Source organism: Sinocyclocheilus rhinocerous, unplaced genomic scaffold (genome assembly GCF_001515625.1).
Source record: "Sinocyclocheilus rhinocerous isolate Xijiao unplaced genomic scaffold, SAMN03320098_v1.1 scaffold5023, whole genome shotgun sequence".
Taxonomy (NCBI): Eukaryota; Metazoa; Chordata; class Actinopteri; order Cypriniformes; family Cyprinidae; genus Sinocyclocheilus; species Sinocyclocheilus rhinocerous.
The window spans coordinates 119,634-131,848 of NW_015623497.1; the positions used below are offsets into that span (position 1 = coordinate 119,634).

Here is a 12,215-nt window from a genome sequence, read left to right on the forward strand (position 1 = left end):
AGAGCATTGTACAAGTCTCCATTGTCTAAAAAAATTTGGGATCTGCAGTGGAGAATTTTACACTGTGCAGTGGCAGTTAATGCCTTTATCTCAGTTTTAAATCCTGATGTTGGTCATGATTGCCCCTTCTGTCTGCAGAGAGAAACTGTATTTCACGCATTTATGCAATGTTCTAGACTTGAGCCTTTGTTTACTGTTTTACAGAATTTATTTTTGGGTTTTGGTGAGACTTTTTCTATTAGGATTTTTATTTGTGGGTTTAAATATGTTCAGAGAAAACGATTTAAATGTCAGCTTTTAAATTTTTTATTAGGTCAAGCTAAAATGGCTATCTATAGTACTAGGAAACACTAAATTTCACGAAAAATGAGTTATAGTTTATTGGCAGTTTTTTTTAATTCAGTAAAATCTAGAATTCTCATTGATTTTCGTTATTTCAAAGCTATGGATGATCTTCTTTCTTTTGACTTGATTTGGTGTAATGGTGGAGCTTTGTGTGAGTTTTTTGAAAACACTTTGGTTTTTGCCCCCATTTTTGCTTAAATGTCTGTAATTTATTATTATTATTATTTTATTTTTTTACTTGATTGTCTGGATAATGTGTTAATATTGTGTAATAAAGTTTTTTTTCGAAATCAAATCTTCTCTCTCCTGTGCTCTTCTCTCCTCTGTCTCTCCTGTGCTCTTCTCTCCTTTGTCTCTATTGAAAGTCTTGAAAGACTATTGCCTTATATAGTGGTTGTCTTATTGTTTGTGGGCTTTTTGTTAAAAAAACCTGGCTTTTAACACTTTCGCTAGGTATTTGAGTGAATGAAAACACAATACTTACATTTCAATGTGAATTCCCTCACAGAACTCTTTGAATATAAACACTGTCGTCATTTGCGCGCAAGTGATTCTGGGATATGGTAGGGTACGAAGTGCCTATCAGATGTACACTTAATTTTCCCGGGAAACGGAGGGCACATTTGAAGTCGCTTTCGAAATACGTCAGCCTTCGTTGTGCCGCGGTGACGCAATCGGCCTTGGAATGCGGTCTTCGGAGGGTGCATTCTTATTTGGGACAGCTTACGTCGTGATGCTGTGACGCAATCGCACTTCAAATGCGCACTTCAGAGTCCGTGCACTTCAGTTTGGGACACAGCTACAGACAGGGATCGTGACAGTTCTGAAAGTATTTATTTATTTTTTTTAACATGTAATTGGTCTAAGTACTTAGTGTAGAATCTGAAATATTTATTGTTCATCTCACATCATGTCTGTTGGAAATGAAATGTTTGTTTTTGGCAGAAGTACCAGAAATCAAATAGAGCTCACAGCAGAAGAAGAGGACAGAGAGAAGATGAGAGATCCAGAACCCTGCAGAATGAAACACACTGAAGACACTGAACAACAAACGGTTGGTGTTTATTCTGGATTCTTCATTCATCATGCTGCAGAAGCCTGTGCTGTGCAGTAAACAATGTGATTGTTAGTAGATTACATGTCAAGCCTGCACCAAGTTTCATGACCAAACTACTGACTTATAATACAAATCATCTTCAATAAAAAATATAATTATTAAATGTTAAACATAAAGGTTTAAAGTATCTGCTCATGCACCACACAAACTCAAAACAGAAAGCAGAGAAGCGCTACTTAATTAGTGCACTTTAGACTTTTCTCTGCTTGGTTCTTAGTGATGGTTTTCCAGGATGAAGGTATATCTGCAGGCTCCGCACTGTACACTTTAGCAAACTGCTCATTGAAATTTGCCATCACATATTTCCAGTAGGCTGTACCTTCAATGCTGGGGTCAGGCTGGATTTCCCAGTCTGGATAGATCTCTCTGTATTTCTTGTATGGATGCCACTGACCTTTTGTTTCAGTGCATCTAAAATATAATTCACTGTATACTGATGATGAACAAATGTCGGCTGATAATTTTTTGGAGTGGTGATGTTTGCAGCCTCCGAGACCATTTGGTCTGTGGACTGAGACAAAGTGTTTGGTGTGGGCCTCTCCGCCTGCCTCACATGGTACATTACAGAACGGGCACTGTTTCCCACAACCACATACCCGATTGAACAGCTCGTCCTCTGGTTTGGGTCGTAGGTTTTCCAGTTTGCTCTGAATATCTTCTGCCTTATAACTTTTCTTCAGTGACCAGTCCATTTCCTCCACAGAAACCTTCAACATTTTTGCAAATTGTTTCTCATTGACATTGCTCAGTGACAGGAATGCATCCACTGCATCCATAGGAAACACAAGTCTGTGTTCAAGTTTCTTGCAAAAGCTCTGAGTAAATTTATTGATGTCATTAGTCTCTGTGCTTTGCTCTGAGTCTGTGATGGCCTGCATTATTTCTCTGGTGACCACACTGAGGAGACGTTCCTCCAGTTTCGACATTCTGTTCTCTGTTGAGAAGTGTTCTGTGATTATTTTAGAAATTGAGAATTTCACAAAATCTTCATAATGGTCATTAAAATGTGCATATATTTTAAATTCAAATTCATCAATAAGATATTTCAAGGTTGAATACTGAAAAGCTGTTATCGTTCCAAAAACTAATGCATTTTCACCGATCAACATCTCTTCAGCTATTTCTGTGCTCAAGATGGCAGACATGTATGTTTGCACAGAAGGTTTCAGACAGTTATTCAAGAATTCATAAGCTTTTTTCTGACACTGGTCCCGCTCATGAAAAAGGTCTATGAACCCAGAATGATATGTTTTTTTAAATCTTCCCAAACCGATGAGTGGGTCATTGTCCTGGATAAACTGTGAGTGAATATCTTGAAATTCTCTTTCTGTGAAGCCACATATGTTTAGTTTAAGAGACAGTTCAAGATCTTCTGTGATCCTGAGATTTTCATGAGCCTTAAGATTCTCATCAATGTTGTTCAGAATTTCCCTGATGTATGTGTCATCATAATCAACCTTGCTTGCTCGCTGTTCATCTACATATTTTTTACAATCATCAATTAGTCTGTCTGACATCTCTTGAAGTCTTTTGTTCCTATCGGGAGGAAGTTCACTGACTCTCTTGATTTTTGGGACAACAAATTTGTCATGGCTATATGCATTTAAATATTTTACTTTATCCAAGTTTTCAGCCATTGAACTTCCTCTTGGTTCAAGATTTTTCCTCAAATTATGCAAGACTTTGTTCCTTATATCTTCTTGTTGGAGCCTTTGTCCCTTATATCTTGTTGTACATGAGAGTGTCTCAACAGTTTGTGTCCACATGGTTTCGAAAGCTTCATCCAGTGTTTTATCTGACATGTCTGAATTGTTTTTGCGACAATCTTCAAGCAAGCCTTGCACTTTCTTCTCCATTGTATCCATGCATGTTTTCTTGATTCTCTCCACCTTGACTGTTGCATATCGAAGTGAAAGAGCTGCATCCAGTTTTCTTTTTATAGAATTTGACAGATCTGTTCTCAAACACTTGGCATTATTTATGAAGTCTTGCCGATATCTTTCCACGAGTTCAACGTGACCCTCTCCCTGTTCGTAATATGTTGTGATTTTGTCTATAACGCCCTTTTCACCTTTTGAGAGGTCACTCTCTGCTTTTTTCAACAAAACACAGTGGACATCTTCAATGGTGCACTGATCAGGGATTTCAAATTTTCCATGGTTTAGGATTTTCGTTTCAGCTTCTAATGTCAAAGTGTACATTTCCTTTCTCAGTGCCCAGTCCCATCTGTTGTACTCAGTGCACAGTTTGATGTAGGCATCAGCCACCATGCTGTTTCTGAAACTAAAGATGAATTTCTCAAATTTCACAGCATTCCACAAGCTTTTGGTCCATTCAAGAAATTCACAAATGCTCCCTGACTTGTAACATTTGAAGGTTTCAATTATATGTCTTTTAAGGGCATACACAGACTCACTATACCCAGTACTCACTTGTGCCATTGGAGGATTTCCATGCCACAAACCAGGAATGTAGTGATCACCATTCTCAGTGTCGTACTCCATTACATCTGTGAACTTCTGTAACTCCAATTTGTTCTCCATTTTGGCAGCTGCTTGAGTCATTTCATTCAGTTGCTTCAACAGAAACTGTAGATCTCTGATGTTTGAATCATGGGCTGAGACATTACCTACATTCTGGTGTACGAACAAACACTTGCGCTAAAATGTCCTTCATCTCTGTGGAGTTCTCCATGGTGATATTGATGATTGTAACATCACTCAGTCCAACAACAAGTGTTGCCAACTCATTGTCATGCTCATGGCTGTTGTCAAGTGTCGCTAGTTCAAGGGATTTGAGTCCTTCTGTGTCAATTATCAGTAAATAATCACAGTTGAGTTCTGGTTTGAAATCGTCTGTCACTTTGATAAGCTGAATAAATGCTCCTCTGGTACATCTTCCATTGCTTACAGCAAACTGAACTCCAAACATGGTATTCAGCATGGTGGACTTTCCTGAGCTCTGGACTCCTAAAACTGTGACCACCACAATCTTATTGTTAGGCTTCACTAATGTGTTTAATTCAGAAAACACACTGGTTAGCCACTCTACAGGTATACTAGAAGCATCTCCATCAATAAGTTCCAGTGGAAAGCCATCCAATAGTAGTTCAGCACACAGTTGAGGCAAGTGCTCCAGTTGGTTTTGGGATTTTTCATGTTTTGAGTGAGAGACTGCTGCCTCATAAAGCTGACCCATCTCACGAATGAAGTGTTCACTTCCTAAAGAACTGTTTGAAATCTTTCTGTCAAGATCAGCGATGTCCTGCTTGTGTTCTAAAACAACATTTACACTACATTTCTCTTTATATTGCTTTCTGAGGTTTGGAATTACTTTGCGAGAAAGATTCTCCAGGTTCATCCGCATCCATTTTAGGAAATAAGCTCTTTCCACTCTTGGACATGACATTGCTTGTATAAAGGAATTCATTGTAGCAGACATGTCCTTTTTGTGTTGTTGTTTTCTCAGTTTCAACTTTTCAGTCTGAATGTGGTCTTTGTACGTCTCAATACTCTGATCCCCTACTTTCTTCATTCTGCATTCCTCCTTCTGTAACTTTGCCAACATCTTCAAAATCTCTCCCTGCAGTGGCATCTCTTTCTTCTTGAATTGTTGTGTATCTGTAATTTTTGATGTGATTTCATCTGCTCTTGCTTTGGCTTTCTGACATTCCTCAGCATCCTCATCCACTATGATCCCCAACTCTCGTGCAGTCTCAGCCATACGAACAATTGACACTCTGTGAATGTTTTTCTGAATTGCATCTTGCATCTTAATTCGAAATTTGTTGACAAAGTCTGCATCATTCTGCTTTGTTTTAAAGAGGAAATTGTGTCTTTTCAGATTAAGCTTTTCAGCTGTATTTCTAATATATTTATTGCTTGAGTCCCCCACCCAGAACAGTTGATGCTTCAAATCCTCGCTGGGGACTGAAATATACCGTGTATCTGGAAGTTTGTTTTCAAAGAACACAAACACTGCAGTAGATGTCTTGCAAAGAAAGGAGTACTGTTTTTCAAAGTTCTGGATGTCACCTCTCAAGTTTGCAATAGCTACAGGCTCAGGAAAGACATCACTGTTTTTATTACCACAAGGAAAATACCAGCTAATCTCCACCAAACCATTTGCGATTGTCTTTGGGACATCACCACAATCCACGTTATGGTGTATAAAAATATCTGTAGACTGTTGTGATTTGCTGAGTAACTTGTTCAAAATATGAGATTTGGAAATGTTGCATCTACCCAGTCTTACAAAAGACACTAATGGCAAGTCTAACAGAATAATTATTTCTTCAACAAATCCACTTGCATCGGTCAGTGAGTGTGGTCTGTACTGTTGCACAATGCCTCTCATTGCCCACAGCATTAATGTGATCTGGTTCTTATCACTGTTTGGAAGCAGCAAAGGTACGGCAAACTGACACATGGACAATTTCAAGATCATTTCCTGCTGAAGAAAACTGTCAGAACAAAGGAACAGGGCAGTAAAAATGTCCAAAGGGTTTACTTGAGCACCATCTGATTCATGACTTTCCTGATCATCATCTTCCTCCCAGTCTGAATCATCAGCATCTGCCCTGTGTTGTGAGGAACACTTCACACTCCTCGCTGTTGTTTTTAGCATCATTATTCTCTTCAAAATCAGCCATGGCAGATCTGAAAGTGTTTGGGCATCCTCATCTTTGATGCTGTCCTTTCCAATCTGCAGCACATCACTCAAGGTGATCTTCTTATCATAGTACTTTGTCAAACTTAAGTTTTGCAGGAGTTTTTTCATGATTTCTGTAAATAAGAAAAACAGACATTACAACTGCCATCTCATTAATCTTGCAATTCTGACCCTTTTCTCAGAATTGTGCTACACTGATGAGCCAAAACATTATGACCACCCAGTAGAATATTGCCCAGAGCATCACACTCCCTCCACCGGCTTGTCGTTGGCCCAGTGCATCCTGGTGCCATTACTTCCCCAGGTAAATAGCACACACGTACATGGCCGTCTAGGTGTATGTAAAATAAAATGGGACTCGTCGTACCAGGTGACCTTCTTCCAATGCTCCAAAGTCTAGATCCGATGCTCATGTGCCCATTGTAGGAGCTTTCGAAAATGGACAGTGGTCATTATAGGCATTCTGACTGGTCTGTGGCTACACAGCCCCATATGCAGCAGAGTGCAATGTACCGATAACCATCACTAAACTTTTTAGTGACTTGTGCCACAGTAGACATTCTGTTGGCTCGAACCAGTCAGGATAGCATTTGTTGCCCTCGTGCGTCAATAAGATTGGACACTTCACATCCTTTTATCAGTTTGTGGTTTGTCCCTCCTGGACCACTGTTGGTAAAGTCGGTTTCTGGGGGAAACCCTAGCCTTGCTCTTTCAGAGATACTCTGGCCCAGTCGCCTTGCCACAACAATTTGACCCTTGTCAAAGTTGCTCAGATCTTTATTTCTGCCCATTTCTCCTCTACATCTCACATCACATCTAACATATTGATTATGAGAACTGATAGTTTGCTTACCATCTAATCTACCCAGACCTTAATATGTGGCCTTGTTAGGAGATGATCAAAGATGTTTGCTTCATCTGTGATTGATCATAATGTTTTGACTCATCAGTGTATAGAGTTTGGTTATTTTATTTTTGTTCTTTGGCAGAAGAACACTTATGTATATTCTAGCAGACTTTTAATTTACTTGAATTTAATAAACATAAGCATGGTTGTATTTTGTTTATTTCCACTAATATAAATTCAATTTATACTCATCAAGTACAATTACTGTATAGTCATTAATAATATTTACCCACAAATTGTTATACATACATACTCACTTTTACCTAGAGAGGGCAGCTGTTCCATGTTGCCATCTGATTCAGCACTGGTTTCATCACAGAGGGCATCGTCATGTTCAGACATCTTCCTGCATGTTGCAAGAGATATTGCTTACAATCCACATTCACTAAACTTTGTGCTTCTTAGAATTCCGTTTACAGAATTAGACTCGGTGTGTACTGTATTTACATTTATGCATTTGGTAGACACTTTTATACAAAGCGGCTTACATTGCATTCCAGGCATAAATTTTATTAGTTCATGCTTTTCTGGGAATCACTCCCATAACCTTGGTATTGTTAGAGCTATGCAGTACTGTTTGAGGCACAGGAATCAACACAGTATATAATAAATGGTCACAATCCTGAATCCTGAATACTTGGTTTCCATTGTTTCTGTTTTCCCTTCTTGTGTTTGGTTTCTGTCTTGTTTGAACACCTTGTTAGTTTCTGTGGATACAGTGTTTAGTTACATCTATCATTTACAAGCTTGTGTATTTAAGCTCGTGCCTTTCAGTTATGTGTTGTTAGTCGTTGTTTTGGACGTGTCTTTATTTGTGTAGTCGGTCAGGCTTTCCTGGATGTTCTTGTTTTTCCTTTGTGTACTCTGGATTATGTTCCTGTTTCTTTGGGTGGATTATTTGACTGAAACCTGTAGCACGAAGCTGGTTTCGGTTTTTACCCAGCTAAGTTTGTGTTTGGTTTGAGAAAACTCTTGAGTTTTCGGGCTCAAGAAGGTGGGTTGGTTTCGAGCGGGTTTCGTCACCATGGTAACTTACGCTACACAGCTACCCTGCTCCTTAGCAGGTTTTATTCTGAGTTAGAGATCGCAAACCAAAGATGGACCAATCAGCTGTGAGTAAAGTGACATACTGTATATCTGATGCAATAAAGTAACTCCCTCATATCTCTCGCTTCAAATTAAAGCTGTTTACAGTGAAACAATTTTAAAGACAAAATTGCCCGTCTTTTGCTGCTAATGATTTATTATATTCATGTTATATGAATTATAATTTATAATTCATATAATACATTCAAATAATTATTATACGAGCTGTCAATTAGTGTTAAACTTTGCATTTAAATTCATTTAAATATATACACATAAATCATTTTTAATATATAAAGGTTTTAAAATTACAAAACTTTTTTTTTTTTGCTTTTAAAAACAAAACTTTGTAAAACTGTATAAATTATTAAATACAGTTCCCTTTCAGTCGGTCACTCTCGACGTCACGTCGGATGACCGACGAAATTGGGATCAGCGAGATCCCAATTTCGTCGGTCATCCGACGTGACGTCTCCGTTCCCTCCTTCAGGGAACGAGGGTTACCATACGTAACCGAGACGTTGACTCATTTGCATAGTCAAATATTTTCTGTTTGCTGCCTTCTCAAACATTTGCTGCAGCAGCAGTGTTTATTCCTGCCCTGTAAATGCATTTAAATTCATTATATTTTGTAATAACGGCATCTCTTCATCTTCAGGAGAGAAGTGAATTGCACAGACTCTTGTGAGTTAATCAAACCGACATTTTCCATGTTCCCTGTGATTGGCTGTTTGCTGCATGTGTCACACTTTCAGGTGGATGTTCTCCAGAGTTAATCACAAACTCTGGATCAAACATTGGTTTTGGTTTTGTCAATTCCAAACCTACTCTGAAACTCAGAGTTTGTTCAGCTAGCTTCATGCAACAGGCCACTGGCCATCTGGTTTGGAGTATGTATATTTTTTTCATTAAAACTGTGTGTGCATTTTGGATTTCTCTCTGCCTCATCACTACATTTAATCTTTTAGCAGACTCTATTATCCAAAGCGACTTACAAATGAGGACACACGTTACATAAATAAATACAGCTGGATAAAACAAAAACTGTGTCTGTCTTCTTTTCAGGCTGCAAAGCAACAACATGTGATTATTTTAAAGGGGGCTGATTCTGTTCTATACCCACTGTATATTGTAACTAAAAAATAAAAGATTGGAAATAAAAAGTCTTCTTAATTACATAATTACAAAAATAAAGTAAATAATAATAAAATTATTTGCACTGCAGATACATTTTCTTTCTTTTTAATAAATCTTATTTGTTTGCTCTCTGTTCTGCTGTCTTTGTTTGTGTGTCTAAAACATTTGCTTGCAAGTAGAAAGGTTTTCTTGTGAATTGAAAAGTTTTGAATGCAAGCGAAGCTGCATCTCAAAGGGCAGTGTCTATGAGCCAGAATGAAAGACAGGGTTCCCACTCTTTCATGAACACCAGATTCAAGGACTTTCAAGGACTTTTTAGGGCATTTTCTTTTTACCTTTGCAATGGCATCATTTTCATCTGTAAAATTCAAAAATTTGTGTTTATAAGCTTTTTAAAATTTCTATTTAAAACTATATAATAAGAAGTAGAATAAGACAAATAGGTTACCAATAATAAGATATTAGTATTAATAAAAAAATTATTTGTACTACAGAGGTGGCACAGAAGAACACAAAAGTGGCTTGTAGGTACATTTTCAGATGTTTAATGAGGCTCAGAGGTGGCATGAGTGCAATTAAAGTCATACATTCATGTGGAGATTAATGTTTTAAATATACCATTTTGAATACAGAAATATTAAATGATTTAAATAACTGAAATTATACTCTAAAAATGAAACTAAATCTACCAGCAAGTCACTGATTTTATCACTGAATCATTCATTCAATTGATTCGTTTGAACGGCTCATTCATTCAGGAATGAAGCAAGTGACTGTCTTTATGAATGGGTAATCATGGCAGTACTTGTTTACTGAACTGTTGTATTAAATCAATATCACATTTGCAAACTCCCTTACTATTAAAAGCTGTCACTCTCATTATCGCGATCTGTGGGCGCACAGAAAATGAGAGCTCGAGTGAGTTCTCAAGACTCAAAAGCAAGTGCAAATGATACATCCCTTCATCTGTCATCATGTTATAAGCGCGGAACCTGCGGGAATGAGTAGAATGGTTATTAATAGCCGCAATCCCGCGCCGAAATTCAAGTCCTGCTCTGTGTTCTCTGCTAATAACCCGACTGTGAATGATGCGAGCGGCGTCACTATACACGCTACATGTTTCTTTTCCCCTAATTTTTTTCCAATTGACAGAAATCCGTCGTAGTGTAATCCCTGCATAAACAATTTTTTTTTCAAATTGAATTCAAGCACTTTCAAGGACCTATGTTTGTTTTCAAGTACTTTCCAGGCCTTGAATCCATATGTCTGAAATTCAAGTACTTTCAAGAAGCATGGGAACCCTGGAAAGACCTGTTTCTATTGGTCACTCTCACTGGGAGTGTTACTGTGGCCACACCCACTGCACGGCTCTTCCTTTCCAATCGACAGAGAGTAAGGTTGTTGTATGGAGAGGGCAACACTTAAAGGTCTAATACTCCACAAGATCACTCTGAAGTGCATGTAGCATGATAACCAGTTAACTTTCAAAGATTACCAGTGGCCCAGATTTTTGTTGTTTACATTTACTGCATGCTATTCTGCTCTATTCTTGAGATCACCGCTAAACAGCCATCGGGGCTTTTAGTCCAAAAGTGTGCACATTTGGTGAAATATTGATGTACTCACACGTTTAGTTAGTATTTCTTTAGAAATAATTGACATTTCATCATCCGATCTAATGAGAAGGAAGTGGTGTGTGATGATCTTGTCTGTTCCAGGTCAGATGACTGTACTCACAGACGATGATTCACTACAGACTGAGTTCTGTCTCTGTACATTCCTAACAGTTAGACATGTCTACATGCAAACTGTCATGTGTAACCTAATGCTAATTATAGCTATAATGCACCTTACCAGGTGTGATTATCATTTTGTACGGTCAGCCATAGATGTCTGTTGTCACCTGTGCAAAGTCAAAGTCTTTTCTAAAGTCTAAAGTCTTACTTGCAAGAAGAGGTTTAAGACCCGCAAAGACAGCAGAACTGAGCAAAAAATCTGATTTATTAAAAAGAAGGAAAATTTATTCGCAGTGCGAAGTGTTTTGTTATTATATTTGTAATTAAAAAAACAGTCTTAAGAAAGCTTTTTATTTGCAATCTTTTTTTTATTTTTTTTTATTACAATATAATTAGTTTTGCTCTCAAAAACAGTACATTTGATTGCATAAAAAACACAAAAGTAACTATATATAATGCCCTCGCCATTCAAACATTGCTGTTCAGACTTGTTCCTCTGTGGTGGAATGAATTGCCAAACTACACCCAATCAACTGAGACAATCTCCACAACTACTTTACTTTCTCTTCTGCATTTCTCTTCTGTTCTACCTTGTGATCTTGAAGATCACGGACAACTGGGTAATGCAACAAGATGTGAAAACTCATAAATAACAATTTTAATAATGTTTTCCTAACTAGTGCTTACTCTTTTTTTATTTAGTGGAAATTGTTGAATAAAGTCGCTATTTTTGTTCTCTTTGCGTACAAAAAGTATTCTCGTAGCTTCATGACATTACGGTTGAACCACTGATGTCACTCCTTTTAAGTTCGTACAGTATATTGTCAGCGTTACTTCTCTGAATGATGTTACAATGCGTTTTTCTTTATGCTCTGATTGAGCTTCATCTATTTCAGACGCACAAATTCTGTGGGAGTACATCTATGTCATACGCACGTTTCCATAGGAGTAAAATATGATGTATATGTAGCCCTCTCTCTCTCTCTGCATGCTAACTGGCCTCTAGCACCGCCGCTGCTACTCTGCGCTGTGTTGTGTGTTCGTGGGTGGTGGTAGAGAGGAGACACGGACAAAGAGGGGTTCTAAAAGATGGCGCACTACATGCCTATCAACACTACAGTACATCAAAAGGCTCAAACAGCGCTAAACATACTTGAATCTGCCCTAACATAACAGTGTCATAGCGACATCTTGTGGACAACACAATACACTGCCC

At 38.0% G+C, this 12,215-nt stretch overlaps 1 protein-coding gene across 1 annotated transcript; it reads right to left on the bottom strand.

Annotated features, from left to right (window-relative positions):
* Positions 1-1,604: 1,604 nt before the first annotated feature.
* Positions 1,605-7,382, bottom strand: LOC107756654 (up-regulator of cell proliferation-like). The gene is given in 3 exon segments (XM_016573886.1): positions 1,605-4,123; positions 4,125-6,246; positions 7,304-7,382. Coding segments are annotated over 3 exon segments (4,686 nt in total). The 3' UTR covers positions 1,605-1,638.
* Positions 7,383-12,215: the final 4,833 nt, after the last annotated feature.